The sequence below is a fragment of the Periophthalmus magnuspinnatus genome, chromosome 13, assembly GCF_009829125.3.
Source record: "Periophthalmus magnuspinnatus isolate fPerMag1 chromosome 13, fPerMag1.2.pri, whole genome shotgun sequence".
Classification (NCBI taxonomy): domain Eukaryota; kingdom Metazoa; phylum Chordata; class Actinopteri; order Gobiiformes; family Gobiidae; genus Periophthalmus; species Periophthalmus magnuspinnatus.
Genome location: NC_047138.1, coordinates 13,949,811 through 13,968,580, shown reverse-complemented (window position 1 = coordinate 13,968,580; position 18,770 = coordinate 13,949,811). Strand labels below are relative to the sequence as shown.

The 18,770-nt window shown below is 38.7% G+C and overlaps 1 protein-coding gene across 2 annotated transcripts in view; it reads right to left on the bottom strand.

The window, feature by feature from the left end:
- megf6 (multiple EGF like domains 6) overlaps positions 1–18,770 on the bottom strand; it is an 88,746-nt gene that overhangs the window by 58,304 nt on the left and 11,672 nt on the right. Inside the window, exon 5 of one of the 2 annotated variants that reach the window (XM_055226252.1) lies at positions 8,831–8,953. The exons of the other annotated variant lie outside the window; for it this stretch is intronic. Coding sequence (XP_055082227.1) covers positions 8,831–8,953 — 123 coding nt within the window. The remainder of the gene's footprint in view (positions 1–8,830; positions 8,954–18,770) is intronic. 2 annotated transcript variants of the gene reach the window in all.

Below are 18,770 nucleotides of genomic sequence, written 5' to 3'. Positions count from 1 at the left end.
ATGATTGTAAAACTCTAATTTTTATAGGTATTGACCTCAAATTTGAAATGTAAGTGGTCAACAATCTTGTCAGTTGAGGTATGGTGTATTTTTGTCCCCAGCTCCCCACTGCAGCTTTCTACACCTTCATTTTCACAAATTCTTTTTGGCGAGTATGAGAAAAAAATTTTTTATGTGTGTTCCAAAGTGAATAAATGCTCAACAGACAATCTTACAGTGATTCTGACACCTGTGGGTAAAACTATAGGGTGTTACCTTTACAAAGACCCCAAACTAGTGCAGTTACTACTGAGGGTTCAATAATGGTGATTATTTTAATTTGGAGAGGTCAGAACAAAGGCAATTTCACCAAAATCACCCGGAATGCTAAGGGGTTTTAATAACAAACACATCAGGTGCCTTCGTTCCCCGAGGTCACTCCCACTAGTGTTAGGAACAGGTTACTTTCAACAGCCTGGCTCCAGATTGGCTGTGGATTTATACAGTCCATGGTTACACACAGGTTGGCAATGGGTATGCACTTACAGTCACCAGTAATAGTGACATTATGGCAACTGGCATAGGCACTTTTGGCCCTTTCCTAAATGGTTTTAAAATGGTAGACCAAAGAATAAACCAACCATTAGCTTGTGCGGAAAGTTGAATTCTTCTTAAAAAAAAAAAAACAGAACAAAAAAAAAAGTGGTGTTTCAAAGCATCCTTGCAATATCAAAATCATTTCCTTAGTCTCGATATCAAGTTTAAAATTTTAGCACTGTGACTGCAGTACGTGTTATGGATGTCAAGAATATTTGGTTAATCGGTTTTAACATTCTTTAACATTCCGAAAACTCCATAAAGCAGGTCACACACTAGTTTTGTGGTCCTGTGAATAATCAGACTTTTTATGTTCCTTCTCACAATAAAATTTGATATCATCACATCCCCGTCTGTTGTTTAGGTAGTTGCAGTACCAGACACCACTTTCCATTGACAGACCTGTTCACTGTCAGGAGGAGGAGGAGAAGGGCGTACATCATCCTTCCATTGTGACTCAAGGGCTCATACAAGGATGATTTTTTTTTTTTTTTTTTTTTTTTTTATGGCAGGAATAACATTAGCTGTAAGTTTCAAATTGTAATCAATGGTCCTTCATTAGGAGGCATATGGGAACTATGAGTGAAACAAGCAACATTGTATTAACATGGAAGACAATTGTATAAGGGTTATGTTCTTTTATTTCTATTAGAACCATCTTATAACCTCTAGTATAGTATCTAAATGGTAACTGGTCATGTTTTTATATAGTGCTTTCCCAACTTCAAGGCACTCAAAGCGCTTTACATGAAGGAACTACTCACTCATTCACACACACATTCACACACCAGCGTACACAGACACTGGGGGTGAGGTGGGATAAGTGTCTTGCTCAAGGACACAACAACAACATCTGTGGGAGCTGGAATCGCACCGCCATCCTGTGGGTCAGTGGATCTTACCTCTCAACCAATGATGTTTATGTCGAGAGCGGGATTCAAAACGCCAACCTTCGTATCAGTGGACAAACAACTGAGCCATTTTTTCCCACTATTGTCGCCATATGATCATTTCAAACTCAATTTTGATACCAGAAAAAGACTCAATACTCTTAACAATTTTATAGAATTTGGACAGAAATTCATGGTTCTTTTTGTCATAATAACATATCATTTTAAACAAATTCTGATATAGATCCAGATCTTTAAAAAAATATTTGATTGTGTGCTGTTTATGTAATTGTTTTGGCAGTACTTCAAATGAGCATCTAGTTTTGATACTAGTTAAGTATCAATAGTATCTGGGTATCGATACTTTCGCTGCTTTCGACAACCTTAGCAATCTGAGAAATTCTATATGCATTTGGTTTTTTTTGCTTTCCATTTTGACCATAAATAGCCTCACTCTGCACACCTCTGGGGACCCTCCAGCATCTACAACTGAATGACGAATGGCGTATCGTGCTGTCCGAGCAGTACTCATGCAATCAATTACTTTCCGGAATATTGCCGTGAATTCCTGGGCAGAGGTTGTATTCTGCAGACAGGAGCCCCTCGCATACCTGAACACGCTCTACTCAAGGACAAATGCAGGCTCTGAGTGCACATCTGGACAAGGCATCAGCTGCTTGTCCTGCCTGTTTCACTGCGCTGATGACAAAGTGAGTGTGCAGAGCCAGAGCAGAGTACACTGGGCTAACATTAGGAACATGTGGTTTGGTTTACATGCAAAACCAGCACTTACGGTTTCCTGAAGGTCAAAGCATTTTACACCTCCAGTAATGGTTGAAAATCATTTGCAAATATAATGCGGTATGTCTGTGTGTGGCAGAGTAACATGGCATAGTTGTTGTACCAGATGCCCAATAATTACAAGGTTACAACAACTAAATGGAAAGCCCTCATACTACAGCAAGATCATAACAATCACAGTATTGTTACAGTGCTGCCATTGTAAATATTATATCGACTTATCGTTCACTATATGCTAGATGGAACAGTACTTTTTCGGGGTCAATATTTATCGAAGCTACTTTTTCTTTATACTATTGGGAAAATTTTGGTCATTTTGTACATTTAGAATAGTTTTTGGGGATCATTTTGCTTTATGGTTTGGTTTCAATATCACCGTTACTTCAGCAATGTATTGCACTTCTAAATGTGTTATTGTGACAAGCTTATGAATCATGTATGTGTCATTAAGGTTTACTTCATGTTTTCCTTTCAATATCACTGCCAAAATAAGTTGACTGTTTAACCAAGTTTTGAAGTAGTGGGGGAATTCTTGAAAAAAAAACTTTGAAGGAAGAGTTTGTTGCCTATACTCTTACTGTTTAAAAAAATATATACATGACATCAATCAAAACTGCACCTGGGTTGCCAGTGCCTAAACCTGCAGATATAGTTCACATCGAGTACGGAAAGGCCAAGTCTAATGTGAAAGCTCAGAACCTCCAGAATTTAAACAAACTGGATTTCAGCGCTGAACTGGCAACCCAAATGAGAGACTCGTGTCTAATAAATCATGTCCAGTGTTTTTTTAATTAAAAATACATTCAACATATTTACCTTGTATCTTGGGACACAGGTAGGGATGGGACAATATATGACAATATCGCTAATTGCGATAAAAAGGTCAGCAATTAATCGTTCGTGGCATTTTTTAATAATCATGATCATTGCCCACGATTATAATCGCCTGTACGGCAGCAGACTGCCTCGTGTTTCCGGTTTCAATACAGAAGAGTATTTGCCCAGAAGAGGGCCCTCTATCATATGAATGAAACTTGTTAGCTTCTGTGCCTATTCTGAATTAGGAATGGTTCTTCATCATCGTCAGTCACCATCATGACTAGCAGGCAATGGATCTGGATCTCGATGACATATCCTCCACTCAAGAAGGGGAAGTCTGATGTATGGAATTATTATGACTTTGAAAAACAAGACCAACAAGGCGATGAGCCACCAATCTGCAGAGCCTGCCGAAAATAAAGTTGTGGTTCCGAGGGCAAACACGAGCAACCTGCATGCACATTTGCGAGACAACCATCCTGCATTGTTTGGCAAACTTCAGCCAAAAATATCATTTGTATGTAACATACCATTTGAAATAAACTATTGAATGTAGCTTGTGTTAGTTTGGATTTGTATGAATAATGGTACGTGTTTGTCGACTTTGCTATCGCTAGGTTAGCGCTAGTTGAATAGCATTTTGCACAGCTAAGTGCACAGCTGTTTGCACAGCTTGCTAGCAGCAGCACATGGTTTTACAACAACCATGAATTAATCTGAATACCTACAATTTACCGTCTTTCTGTGTAAATTCCTCATGTTTCAACATGAAAACCGGCAGCTGATACTCAAGTGCAGCTTATATACACTGCCTGGCCAAAAAAAGTTGCCACCTGAATTTAATTAAGCAAATAGGGTGGGGTTGCTGCAGTTGGTCAGGTCTAGGTTCAGTAACAGTCTGTGCTCAAAGAATGAGGTCAGCTGACACCTGAATATACTGAATGACCAGGTTATTCCATCAATGGATTTTTTCTTCCCTGATGGCACGGGCATATTCCAAGATGACAATCCCAGGATTCATCGGGCTCAAATTGTGAAAGAGTGGTTTAGGAGCATGAGACATAATTTTTACACATGGACTGTCCATGTGTGAGTCCAGACCTTAACCCTATTGAGAATCTTTGGAATGTGCTGGAGAAGGCTTTTTGCAGCGGTCAGACTCTACCATCATGAGTCATCTGAACACTGGATGGAAATAAATCTTGTGACATAGCAGAATCTTATCGAAACAATGCCACAGCGAATGTATGCCATAATCAAAGATAAAGGCGGTCCAACAAAATGCGTGACCTTTTTTTTCTTTTTGGTGTCAACTTTTTTTTGGCCAGACAGTGTATGTACAAAATGTATTATCTTTTAAAATTTACCTGGTGCGGACTATATTCAGGTCCGCTCAATAGTCTGAAATTTACGGTAACTGATGTTTTAGTGACTTTTTCGAAAACTGTAAACCTTGGTTTAATAATTATTGTGATAATATTGTTAGTCTAAATTTTAACATTGTCCGATCCCTAGACACAGGTAGGTCAAGTTAATAAAATTTTAAATCTAAATCTTACACACAGTTCCTAAAAAGTCAGATAATTTGAACATAGCTATCGGTAAAATGGTAAATGTTTACATATTTATATAGCACTTTTCCACCGTCAAGGCACTCAAAGTGCTTTACAACCACTCACCCAATCTCACACACATTCATACATCAGTGTACGCAGAAACTGGGGGCGAGGTGAGTTAAGTGTCTTGCCCAAGGACACAACAACAGCATTCATATGTGGGAGCTGGAATCGTAACCTGTGGATCTGTGGACCTGAACGCAACCAATTACGTTTTCATTGAAAGCAGGATTTGAACTGCCAACCTTCAGATCAAACACTGACAAAGATCAGTTTAAAAAGGCAAAGATTATTGGATTACAAATTTCACCAACAAATGTAGTTATCTATGAATGATCATGGCGTATAAACAGACTTAAAGAGGTGTGCTGATAGTTTTGTCAAATAACAGGTTATGTACAGTAGCTAACTTTCTAGTATAAATAGTTGTTTTTGCATGAACTCCTGTGTGGTTGTAGTCGCGTGAGTGCAGTCTGGGTCACATACATGATCTTGCAGAGATACTCAAGTGCTTTTGCTAGTTTTACTCTACTTCCCCCTTTAGTCTACTATATGACTAATCAAACTTCCAAAAGTCTTCTAAAAGAAACTCATTATTACATTTCTTGATTAGATTTGACTTTCATTTGTTATATTCTTACACTATCCACTCTATATCTATATGGAAAAAGGAACTATTTGCATGATTGGATTAGTCTGGCCTCTTTTGTTCTTCCACACTTTTGCAGAGGATTTGTCAAAGTTAACACTCATTGATGGGGTGACATGAAAGCATTTGAATAGAGCAGACAATAGCCCGAGTGTTGTCTGTGCAGCAGTGGTGGAGGTGAAGCTGGTGTCAGGGGTCATAGGACTGAAGGTCTCTGCAATAAACTGAGCTGACCAAGCATCTGACTGTGCACAGAAACAGAAACAGTTGCCAAACAGCTAGACAATCAACAGGTGGTCTTTTTGAGTCAGACAGAATCAGGGAATAGACTAAAATGGTTTGAAGCGAAGAGTTTGCTTTGGATTGCATTAAAAAAAAACAGTTGTGTTAGAAATGCATTGTTATTGTTTCTGCTCTATGACAAAACCATCCACTCAAGCAGTCCAAATGTATTAGATCGATAAGGTCCATTTGAGAGCAGGCAGTGGTAAATTGTCACATTTTTATATAGCGCTTTTCCACCTTCAAGGCAACAAAGAACCACTCCCCCATTGCCACACACATTCACACACTAGTGTACGCAAACACTGGGGGCGAGAGGGGTTAAGTGTCTTGCCCAAAAACACAACAACAGCATTCATCAGTGGGAGCTGGAGTTGGACCGCGCTCAACCAGTGATGTTTATGTCGAGAGTGGGCTTTGAACTATCAGCCTTCAGGTCAGTGGACAAACACTCTACCAACCCATAGTGCAAACCTCCGCCTAGTGGTGCAGAGGTTTAGAAGTGTCGTTCCCTTGACGGTGGGTTGTTGATTTGGCTCTCACTCAGCCAACTGCTTATTGCTGCTGTGTCCTCTGGCAAGAGATTTCAGATACAGGACTTTATTACTAAACTATGTCCCCCTTAGAGCTAGTGCTCCACTCTAAAAGAGATTCTAATCCCAGCAAGACTTTAGATAAAGATTGTGAGATAGTCTGCCCTATCACTTAATAACATACACAATCTATGGTTAATATGCAATAATGTGTGTGTGGATTTAACGAGTATTGCAATTTAAAGAAACTGAGTACTTTGAGTAGTCAGTTACAGATAAATAAACCTACAGTCATAAACAACAAGTTGATGTTTGCCTTTGAAATGAGCCTCAATGCATCCAGAATGGGCCTACTACTACTACTACTACTACTACTACTACTACTACTACTACTACTAATAATAATAATAATAATAATAATAATAATAATAATAATAATGAGCTTGACACAATGACATATTTTTTAGTAACTTCACAATTTTATGAGTCATCGTTAAAGAGCCTACTGTTTACGGGTACACAAAAATACTTTCTACACATTAGGAAGAAGCCAACAGCTGCTTTCCAGGTTAGTTTGTAAATTATTACAGAGTGACTATTTCCTGTCTACAAGGTTGAAGGTCACAGCAGCTTGTTCACACCTGTAGCTCTGCAAAAATAAATGGACCTCCAAGTTTGCTACTATCGCCACACATGGCTTGAAGGAGTTTAAGGACTGCACTGTTTTTGGATTGGAACAATTCTTTTTTTTACAACAGAGTCTAGACAGAGGCTAGCTTAGTCAGCCTGCTTGGTATTTCTACTGACCCAGACTGGTTTAAACCAAATCCTCACCTCTTTGACATATAATCCAGGCTAACACAAATGTGGAAATGAATGCTATGATTCTATTTAAAGTATTTACATTAAAGCTGTACAATATGAAAAGTGCAACGTTCATTAAATGCCTGGTGTTGCTGTGATAATAATAACTTATCTGTATAGAGTAAATTTGGTGAAATCAAACTAAGCATTAAATCAAAATCAATCAGAATCAAAACTTAATTATTCAAAATTGTGTCTCATAGATCTGCAGCTAGCAATGATTTTGCAAATTGATCAATCTAGCAATTATTCTTTTGATGAATCAATCAGTTGTTGCAAAAGGATGTAACTGTGAGATATGTATTTCCCCTTATGAAGACAAAGTGATGCTTTCTGCCATCCGGATGGAGCATATTTACAGCAAACACAGTAGGTTTTTCATCCAAAACAAAACATTCACACATGTCCTGTGTCGTTGGATGTACCACTCTGTTTGAGTCATAAAACCTCTTCTCTAAGCACATGGCATGTTTTGTACAGTGTCTGTGTCTGTGTAGAGACCGTCTATGTATTGACTGTCTGTGTAGTGACTGTCTGTGTACAGACTGTCTGTGTAGAGACTGTCTGTGTAGATACTGTCTGTGTACAGACTGTCTGTGTACAGACTGTCTGTGTAGAGACTGTCTGTGTACAGACTGTCTGTGTAGAGACCGTCTATGTATTGACTGTCTGTGTAGTGACTGTCTGTGTAGAGACCGTCTATGTATTGACTGTCTGTGTACAGACTGTCTGTGTAGATACTGTCTGTGTAGTGACTGTCTGTGTAGAGACTGTCCATGTACAGACTGTCTGTGTAGAGACCAGAACAACAATAGTTTGTAAACTCAATTAGATGATGATCATTTATTGATTTGTTGCAGTTTCGGTTAATTTATTACTGTAACTTGTTTCAGCCTCACAGCAGAAAAAATAAAAACAAACACATTTTTACATTATAATGTAAAGGGGATCTGCATTTGGGTGATATGATGTATAACCCTGTAGCCCTAAAATACCAACAATGTCATCTTTTTATATTCTGTATATAGAAGCATGTATTATTTATTAAATAGAAACTGTGTAAACAAACCAAGGCAGGGATTTCATTATAAGAGCAAGCAAAAACAGTTTATGAAAATGTATTCAGGATGTTTGTTGGACCTTGAGGATAACGGCCTAATGTAAACCATGTCTCTTTATAATGGATTCTCTGCTAAATATGTTGCAGCTACTATTCTAGTCTTGTTTTTCAGTTTTCCTTGCACGATGTAACTTTTCTGGTAGAGGATACGCCACCTGCTTGTCTCCATGGAGATGAGTATGACATTTATGTTATCTATGTTCATGGACACAAATCGGTTGCACCACTTCAAGTAATAGGCCACAGTTGCGTGTTTTTCAAGGAATTTTTGAGTAATAAAAACACCTGTAAATAAATAAAACGCAGATGTGGAATACTCAGGCAAAGTAATAACATCTCAAGAAAAGTAACACAGTGTACCTTTAAACAATCTTCTGTTCTGTCAAGTCTGATGAGTTGTGTCAAAGGACTTCGTATGTGATCCTAAAGGCTTAAAGTAATACGATTATCGATTATCTACCGCCTTGAAAATGCATAACTTTGTATAATCACAGAAGGCTGGTTAGTATTGAGACAGGAGACCTCTTGGAATATCTATCTTGAGGACCAGACTGTGAATTTTGTTGGTTGATGCGACAAAGCAGAATGCCTGGAGTAAACCTATTCAAACACAGGATGACCTTGTTGCTGAGATAAGAAGCGCCCCCTATCTCACATGTTACAGAGTGCAGCCATCTTACCCTGACAAGACTTGCCATTCGGGCCCAGTCTGCTCCCCTCTGGACACTTGCAGTAGTAGCTCCCGATGACGTTACAGCAGTAGCCCTCACAGCCGCCTTGGTCCACTTCACATTCGTTTACATCTGAAAGAGAGGCATTACAGAGTCGATTGAGCCAACACAAAGCACAACTGCTCAATCATGTGCGACAAGACAGCAGACATTTGGCTTCCTTTTGAGCTGGACTTTCTTAATCCTCGCGGGGTTCCGTCTTGATGTTTTATTTACATCCTAAAGCAGAGAAAAGTGTGGGAGGTTTCATTCCTTCTCTCCCTCGCCATTCTCACAATCTGTCATTGCTAGTTAAAATTATAGTAAAAATCTTTGAGCGAAAGTACAGAATAACTGAAACCAGAGATTACAGTTACAAGGTGAGTCTATATCATTTTTGTGGTATCAGAAAACACAAAAAAGACAACCTATTTTCAAGTATTGGACTTTGGAGGAAAGAATCAACAGCTACATATAGTAAATGGTCACATTTTTATACAGCACTTTTCCACCTTCAAGACACTCAAAGAATTTTATATCAAGGAACCACACACCCATTCACACACATACATACATCAGTGTACGTAGACACTGCATCATATTGCCAGATCTTGAGCTACTGTTGGTCAGGACTACCTTTAGCAGTAGGATTTTATCTATTGTGCATGTTTTGGGTTGATTTTGAGGGAAAAAGCTAAAATGTACAACTCTTAGCCTATATTATAATCAAAGTGGAAATGTGGAGTGTGATGTTTTAAATGAAATAATGGGAGAATGCATGGTTTGATTGTAAATGGATGGATACTTGGATGTATTTTAATTGTTTGCTAACCTGCCCGGGGACTGCAGGTGGAAATTAGCTAAAATCTAACTAAATCTGGTGTAAAGCATCTCTTCTTTCATTAGTTTAATGTGTTTGCACATGGTCCCTGTTCAAATAAACCAATAAACTAAACTAAAGCAAAGGTGATTTTTTTTTTTGCTGATTTTTGTTTTGTTTTTTCAAATAAACTTTTTCTTTACACATATAGGCCTAACAGAAAGTGACTAATTCAATCTATAATGTCTGTTGTACTTTTTTAATGATAACTACACCTGCCTAGTCAAGTAGGAATGGTTCATTGCAGTTAACTTCACATCTTTCAGAATGTTTTGGAGCATTCTGTACATCAGTATCATTGCATTACATTATCATTGACAATACAGCCTACTGCTATAGTAAACAGGTTTCTTTGCCTGCTATCTGAGTTGGAGTGTGCTAAGAGTGTGATAAAATGGTTGGGAACCACTGGTCCACAGCAGCAGTTCAACATTAGTTCAGCTTCATCTAAAGCCCATATTGCCTTACTTTCCGTGGTGCAAACTGTTTCTTTCCCATGCTAGTATTATCTAAGACTTGTTGTTGAACACTATTATCTATATCAGACAAAGGATATAAAATGCAGATATCGCCACAGTGGATCTCAAAGCCGTTGAGATTTTGACACAAAATGAATCACTTATGTTGGCACTTCCTGATCATTGGGGACCAAACAGAGGAAATGAAAGTGAACTCCAGTGCTCTGTCCCCATCTGTAAAAGTATTTAATAGGACATCTCAGCTTTGGCAGGACCTACAAAGCAATCACCTGGAGATTTCACATGGAGAACTTAGTGGAAAAAGGTTAGGTGATAGGAGAAAAACAAGGAATGTGTTGCATGCCGAACAGCGTTAGCGCCTATCTCCATAAACCATGGTAAGTCTATAAATCAGCGCATCTGCTCATTACTTGGCTTGTAATTAAGTTCCAACTTCGCTCTGAGCTTTTTGATCACAGTAGTGTAGTAATTTAACACAAAGTTATCCCCAGCCCCCTGATGTTTGGGTATTTTTAAGCAAAGGTTAAGGTAAAACAAGAACCCTTTGAATTATCCAGAATTGTATCTCTTTGCCAAACGTTTATGACAGCATCAAGAGGCTAATCTGTTACTGAGATAAGACAGACATCATTCAACTGAACATTTGGAATAATAAATGTATTTTGGCTACATTTGTCTGGCAAGTTCAGAGTGATATCTCTCAGTTTTTGTGTGCTTTTTATACAGAGGGATATCAGCCTGGTTCCCACTCCCTCCATCACACCTTCAGCCAGATTCAGACAGTAACATGATTTGTTTATTTCAGTGAGCCATGTGAAACGAATGAACTCGTTGGTCACCAATCATATTGAACAAAATAAAAGTTTAGTGCTTCACTCACTGATTCTGCAGAAATCTACAATGTTTTTTAGTTCCCTGTGACTTTTCATTCTTTTTTCCTCATAAGTAGCCATATTTGTTTTGACACATACAATTGGCTAATCCACCTGTCAATCACCAGACAGATCTCATTTCATTCTGGAAAACTTACTGACCCCTTTCTATGCTAAAGGGGTTGCCTCTCCACAGATCTGACCTGTAAGTTGGTCCGTTGCTTGGAAAAAATGCCAAATGTGATATCCTGTGTAAAACCTAGCACATTAAATTGAAACAAACAGGTGACGTACCCTCTACCAGAAAAAAATGTCTAGTGCACTTTTAAACACATTTTAAAGCCGACCTACTATTGAAAATCTACTTTTCAGAGTTTTTAACCATGTTATAGTTGTTTCCCCTCACCATTTACTTACTCAAAATTGTATTTGGACTGATTTGTGCACGTTTGAGCAGGTCTTTAATTTTATTTTCAAGATGGCATATTGTCGATCAACCCTCATTTTCACTGCCACAGGCACACGCCCACTGGTTTGTACTTACTTCGCTCTCCAATTTTATTTTTTTAATTGGTGATACTCGGAGTATTTGGTAGCATTTCATAGTCATTTTGGTGCAAATAAATTAAAAAAAATCTGCTACTCGCTAGCGTGATATACAACTATCCACAGGAGGCACTGACTGTTTGTTGTGATGACATTTCCAACAATGTCAACTCCCATAGTGCACTGCAGTTTTCTAATGCCAGTCAAGTCAATGAACTCATTTCTTTTATTAAGTTGATGAATATTGCATTTAAAATGTGTAAATTATAGCATAATGATCCAGCTACAGAACAGACACAAGCACAATAGATCTGCTTTAAGATCCAAAATCATGCATTTGTAAAGCTAATATTCAAAACAATTGTGGGTAAAGTTAACAAAAACTGAACAAATGCTACTGATACAAAGCAACCTCAACATGTATTTTCATAAAAGAAGATCATCCCTGGTCTTAAGGCAAGGCAAGGCAAAATTTGTATAGCACAATTCATACACAAAGTAATTCAAAGTGCTTTACAGAATAAGAAAGACATTAAAATCACACAAATCAAAACATAAATAATCACAAATAATCATTATAAAATTACCATTAAAACAGAAGAGTGCAAAAAAACCCAAAACCTTTCAGTCATATGCACAACTAAACAGAACTGTTTTGAGCCTTGATTTAAACATTGTCAAAGTAGAGGCCTGTCTCACATTAGATTAGACAAGACTGAAATGCTGATTCCCCATGTTTAGTCCTGACTCTGGGCACCAGCAAGAGGCTGGCCCCTGAAGTCCTCAGAGTGTGAGATGGTTCATATGGCACTAACATGTCGGAGATGTACTTTGGTTCTACGCCATGGAGAGACTTATACACAAGCAGAGCTGCTTTAAAGTCTATTCTTTGAGGTACAGGAGCCAGAGCAGAGACCTGAGCACAGGACTTATGTGCTCGTACTTCCCGGTTCTAGTCAGGACCCGAGCAGCAGCGGTTAGAGAAACTGGATGAACAATCTACATGTCCTCAGAAACTAAGGATGGGTCGCCATTATCATGACACTGGCCACACCCATACTTGGTTTCAAAGGTCATGCAGGTAATGGCGGCAGCAAATAAGGTGTCCTATCCCTACCTGCTGTCACATGACTGTCACTGTCAGCCAATCAAAGCCTTCTACTTTGTCTCTCATAATTTCAGCAACATTTTACAAACCTCCTCCACCCCATTTACACCACAGCAGCAGAACCATCAGCCTTTTTTCCATGTCTAGACCATGGGGGAAACCTGACTCATTTTGTAGGTATATATGCTATCACTCAAAAGTATGCACACACATCTCATTCATTTTTTTTCTTTATTTTTACCACTTTCCACATTTTATATATAAACTCAACTATTTTTTAATTTAATTTAGATTCAAATCTTCAAAGCTGCCACTCTTTGCTTTGTCGAAAAATATTTAGTACAATTATTAATCTTTTTTCTTTGCTACATAATTCCATGCACGCTACTTCATATATTTGATGTCTTCTGTAAGTATCTATAATGTAGAAAGTAGTAGAAAAAAAACAAAAAAACAAAAAGAAAACACTGAATGAAAGGGTGTGTCAAAACTTTTCACTGGTAGTATATCTCTCCTAATAGGACGTTTGATGCACTCCGTTAGTCACCAGAGACCCTAACAAGGTTGTACTTGTATTTTTCATTTACTCATAAATAGGTGTCACAAGATTTCGCTCCGAGCACCCTGCCCCCTACACATCTCCACTCTGATCCTCACTTCTCCCTACTGACCTAATGAACTCTCCATATCAGCTTATAGTCACTAGGAATCAACATCAGGATACTAAGCTTAGTAACACTCTAGTTCATTTAGCAAGCTAGACACACTTCCTGTAGTGACGCGCCTGTGATGTCCAACTATAAGTTCATGTACCTCCTGTGACTGGTCCTCTGTCCTCTTATTGCCGCCCTGCAGTGAGGAATGTTGGGGTGATTGTGGCGTCTATGTTCAAACTGGACAAGCACATTAGCTCTGTCATAAAGTCCAGATTCTTTCAGTTGAGGCTTCTTGCTAATGTAAAGCCCTCCCTTCCACAGCCGGATTGTGAAAGAGCAATCCATGCATTTGTAACCTCACGTCTGGATTATTGTAATTCTTTGTATGTGGGGCTGGACCAGGCCTCACTGTAGTGTATGTCCAAAAAGCTGCAGCTTGTCTGCTAACAAAAACTAAAGCTGAGAGGATCAGCATCACACCTGTGCTGTTCACTTGTGCACTGGCTAATGTTTCATATCGGGTGCAATTCAAAATGTTATTGATTGTGTTTAAATGTCTGCACTTTATGGGTCCTCTTTATTTGAGAGAATTACTGCAGCCCTATACTCCACACAGAGCCCTGAGGTCAGCTGACCAGCTCCTGTTGGCTGTACCCAAAGCCAGGCTCAAGACCAGAGGTGACAGAGCCTTTTCTGTGGCAGTGCCCAGACTATGGAACAGCGCCCTCTGTCTGTCAGATTCTCTCAGTCTTTAACACAGTTTAAGACTAGAGTGAAAACCCACCTCTTCTCCCTGGCATTTAATACTAGCTAGACAGGATATCTTGGTGTTTTATTGTTCTTTTCCTATGCATCGTGTTATATGTATATTTTTGCAGACTTTTATGTGAAGCACTTTGGGCAGCTGAAGTTGTTTTAAATGTGCGATATAAATAAACTTGAATTGCAGCTGGAAAAACACATGCAACAAACTTCATGGTATACAACGTTCCACTTGAGTGTCTCTGTGCAACGCTACATCTTGTTATAGATCAGTTTTATGCTTATTACATGAAGTAGAAAATGGTACGTGAACAGCCAACGACTCCCACTGGATATGATAATATACGATATATGAAATAGTAAGCCAAAACAAAGACAATTGCTGTTCTTTTGGGATGTGTAAATACCAAGAAACTGATTTTCATCAAATTTTTCAATTGAAGACGGTGGATAGAAATGGAAAAGTGTGCAACCGTGACACTAAAAGTTTCTCCTGAGATGGGATCAGTCCATGCATGTTGAAGATAGTAATACAATCACATTATGGCACTTTTAAGTTTAAGACCTCACTCTTTTAGCTTCAGATGATGGCTACAGAAATTCATTAAGACATGTACTTGTATTGATAGATTAGTCAGCTAAAAAGGAGTCATGGCAAAAACTTTAAAAAACTATAAAGTATTTCTATATATCTGATCCAAACTGCACTCACAAGACTACACCTGCACGGGACGTGGTAAATGATATATTGTCACATTTTTATATAGCTCTTTTCCACCTTTAACGCACTCAAAATATGGTATATCAAGGATCCTCTCATCCATTCACACGCACATTCATACACCTGTGTACGCAGATATTAGGAGCGAGGTGGGTTAAGTGTCTTTCCCAAGGACACAACGGCAGTATTCATTGGATCTGACCACCCTCCCAAAGATGTTTCTGTCGAGAGCTGGATTTGAACTGCCAAACCTTTAATCAGTGGACAAAAACTATCAACTGAGCGACTATCACCCCAAAAAACAACCATTTATGCAAAGAAAAGTACCAAGAAAAACGGTATGTATCCAAAGCCAGATTCAACTAGTGAAGCATGACTTTAATTTGCCTTTTTACATATAAATGACAAACAAACCTTCAGCTGACTCTTCTCCTTCTCCTTTCTGTTGTTGTCCCATATAAATCCTTATCACTAAAATAAAACAATTAGTTAACAATTCCCAATTTCGGTAGACTGATTAATCAACTAAACCACTAAACGTCTACAGCCCTACCTAACTCAAGATGTCCAGAAGATTACAAGAACAGGGCAAATGAAGACCAACCTTGTGACATTTCAGCTGTCAGGCACCTCTACAGCCTGCTTCATCAAAGATCCACCAAAGTCGTAAATATATCCAGATGTGTCCATTCTCACATAAGCTATCTAACCTTCCCTTCAGTGTTTCTTTACTTTATTAACTGCCCATGCCTCATTACATCCACCACTCCCCCCGCAGTCTGTCCACTCTTTAGCTCCCTCACCTGTTACCATGGCCTACACAAGATGGAGAACGCTATACATGCACGCATATAAGCTTGGATCGGCGCAACATCACTCAAGTCTCAATAAACAAAATATTGACAAGTTCGCGAACATGACCTTTTGAGTGAAAGTTTCCAGGCTGAATGTGTCTGTTAAGAATATGTGATCTAAGTACATCATCTGGAGGTGAAACTCAGTTCATTCCAAAAAAATATGGCTCCTTTTGACTTTCGGGCAATCAATCATCTTTTCATCCATATAGCGTGACAGTTCACATCACGCTCTGTGTACCACCTACCTCAGTGAACTTTGCATAAGTCAATGCATTTTAATATGGTACATTGCAATTCACATGGAAAACAAACATTATTATTAGCTTGGATGACCTTGCTTTTTCCTCAGGCCAAAGTACATTTTCTGCGCTTCTCGTTATTGACAAAAAGTAGGTTCATTTTCAATCATCTCAGCAGGCCAGTACATTTTTTCCTGTCCCTAAAAGGCTATTAGCGGTCCTCATACGGTGAAGCAATCAAGTCACTTATTGATCTCTTGTGGAGGAACTATTAACAAGTAGGAAATGCAGATGTAAATGATACTGAAAATATTCCTAACCTCATATGGTACGAGCTCACCAGGACCAGGCTGTGGTGCCTTATTAGTACAGCAATATTTTTTAAAATGTCCATTCATCCATTTTCTTCCACTTATCTGGGGCCAGGTCGCAGGGGCAGCAGTCCAAGCAGGGACTCCCAGACTTCCCTCACCACAGACACTTCCTCCTGCTCCTCTGATGGGATTTCAAGGCGATCCCAGGCCAGCCGAGAGACATTGCCCCTGCAGGATGTTCTGGGTCTTCCCTGCGGACTCCTCCTTGTGGGACATACTCGGAACACCTCCCCAGGGAGGCATCCAGGAAGCATCCGAAACAGATGCCCGAGCCACCTCAGCTCGGTCCTCTCGATGTAGAGGAGCAGTGGCTCTACTCTCTCTAAGGAAGCACCCAGCAACCCTGCATTTTTACATTGAATACAAGACATCTCCTGCTGATCGATTAGTTGGCTAAAAAGGGGCCATGACAAAAACTCTAAAAACTATTATGTAAATTGCCGCATTTTTATACAGTGGTTTTCCATCTTTAAGCCACTCAAAGCACTTTGCATCAAGGAACCACTCACCCATTCACACACACATTCATACACAATGTACACAGACATTAGGGGCGCGGTGGGTTAACTGTCTTGCCCAAGGACTCAATAACAGTATTCATCTGTGGGATCTGGAATCACACCGCCAGTGAATTTGACCACTGTCCCAAAGATGTCTATGTTGAGAAGTGACTTTATTTGGGCCCCACACAAGCCACCTTAAACATGCTTAGTCAGCCTTCATAGTTCAGTCAGAAATCTTAGTTTGTATCTTGACTCCTCCCTAAATTTCAAAAAACAAATAAGTAATGTTATGCTAGTGCTACCAGTGCAATTTAGAATAGATTTGAAAATTTTGCTATTTGTTTTTAAAGCTCTAAATGATGCTGCCTTTGATACCTGTCTGATCTCCTGGTTCCTTACTCAGTCTCTCGGGCCTTCAGATCCAGCACTTACTGATTGTTCCCCCATCCCATCTCAAAGCCAAAAGTGATAGGGCCTTCTCCATTATAGCCACAAAACTTTGGAATGAGCTCCCGATCCATGTAAAGAATGCCACATCTAATGATAATTTTAAAACTCTATTAAAGACTCATCTGTATGATCTGGCTTTTAACAAGTGCTGCTGTTTTACTTTTGTCTTGTTGCAGCAAAATGTTTTGTATTTCTGTTTGTGAAGCGCTTTGGTTTTTAATTGTTCTACATAAATAAAATGGTTTGGCTTCATAAGCATCTACTGGCTCACCTAAAATCTAAAGAGGTTAAGTCATTTATTACTTTTATTGACTTTGCATGTGTTGGTTTAATGAAGAAATCAAGCCATTCACAAATCACTTACATAATAGGCTTCACTTTTGTAATCAAAGATAAAAGCTGTTATAAAACATGTTTGAACTTCTGTATTTTGTAGATTGGCTTGATTGAGCTGGCCCCAGCCATGCATTACTCTCAGCTTGATGAACGATGCTATTGTATAATTGTTGTGAGGTTTTGTGATGGATCACGGTCTCTATGGAACACCAAATTTCTTTCATCCTCAACTCATTTATTTATAGCTTATAGCTTGTCAATTGTTCTGTTTGCTAAAATGCTTTTTTTCCAAATTATGCGGTGAGGATAGAAATAAACAATAAAAATGACCAAAAATTTGCAGAGTGCAGTATTTACTCGTATATGACCAGCAGTTACCTCGCACATCTGCTAAAGTAACACGTGTTGTGTTTCCGAAAGACAGGAGGGGAGAGAATGATTTGAGCAGACGGAGATGTCAGAGTGGAGTTATGTGCCCTATGTTCAGCACTATGCACATACTTGGCATCTGCAACGGGAGACTCTCTGGAAGGTTTCTAAAGAATTTATAAGATTTACAATTTGAGTGACTGATTGATCAAATTCAGCTATGAAAACTGATTTTAGTGAATGCCCTGCTACCTCAACATACAGCAAAAGCACAGATGATGTGAAAAATTATGCGGTTATATTGACAGCTATGCAAAACAGCTTAAGATGTGAATGACGGTTAACACCTGTTTCTCTAAAACATATAGTCAACATATTTAGGATTTATCCAAAATTACTTAGTTTTACTATTGGTACAGTGTGCAAATTGTCCCTGTTTTTAGATGGAATTGTTCTGTATTGAAGACAGATAGAGGGACTTGTTTTTAGAAAACAGTGCTAATTTCTGTAATTTTCAGCTTTTTTGTTTAAATTTTCTTTACAATTTTCAAAAGATGATTACCTGAGGCTGAAGAGTTTTCTACCATGGACCACTCTTGAATGAATTAGGGATTACACAGACTGTTTTTTATAAACTGAAAACCAATGTAAAACTATGACAGGTATTTACCACAGACAAAATAATAATTAGAAAGACATGTAAACATGACATGCATTTTTAAGATGGCTGTGTTTCAATAATGAAACAAATGACACAT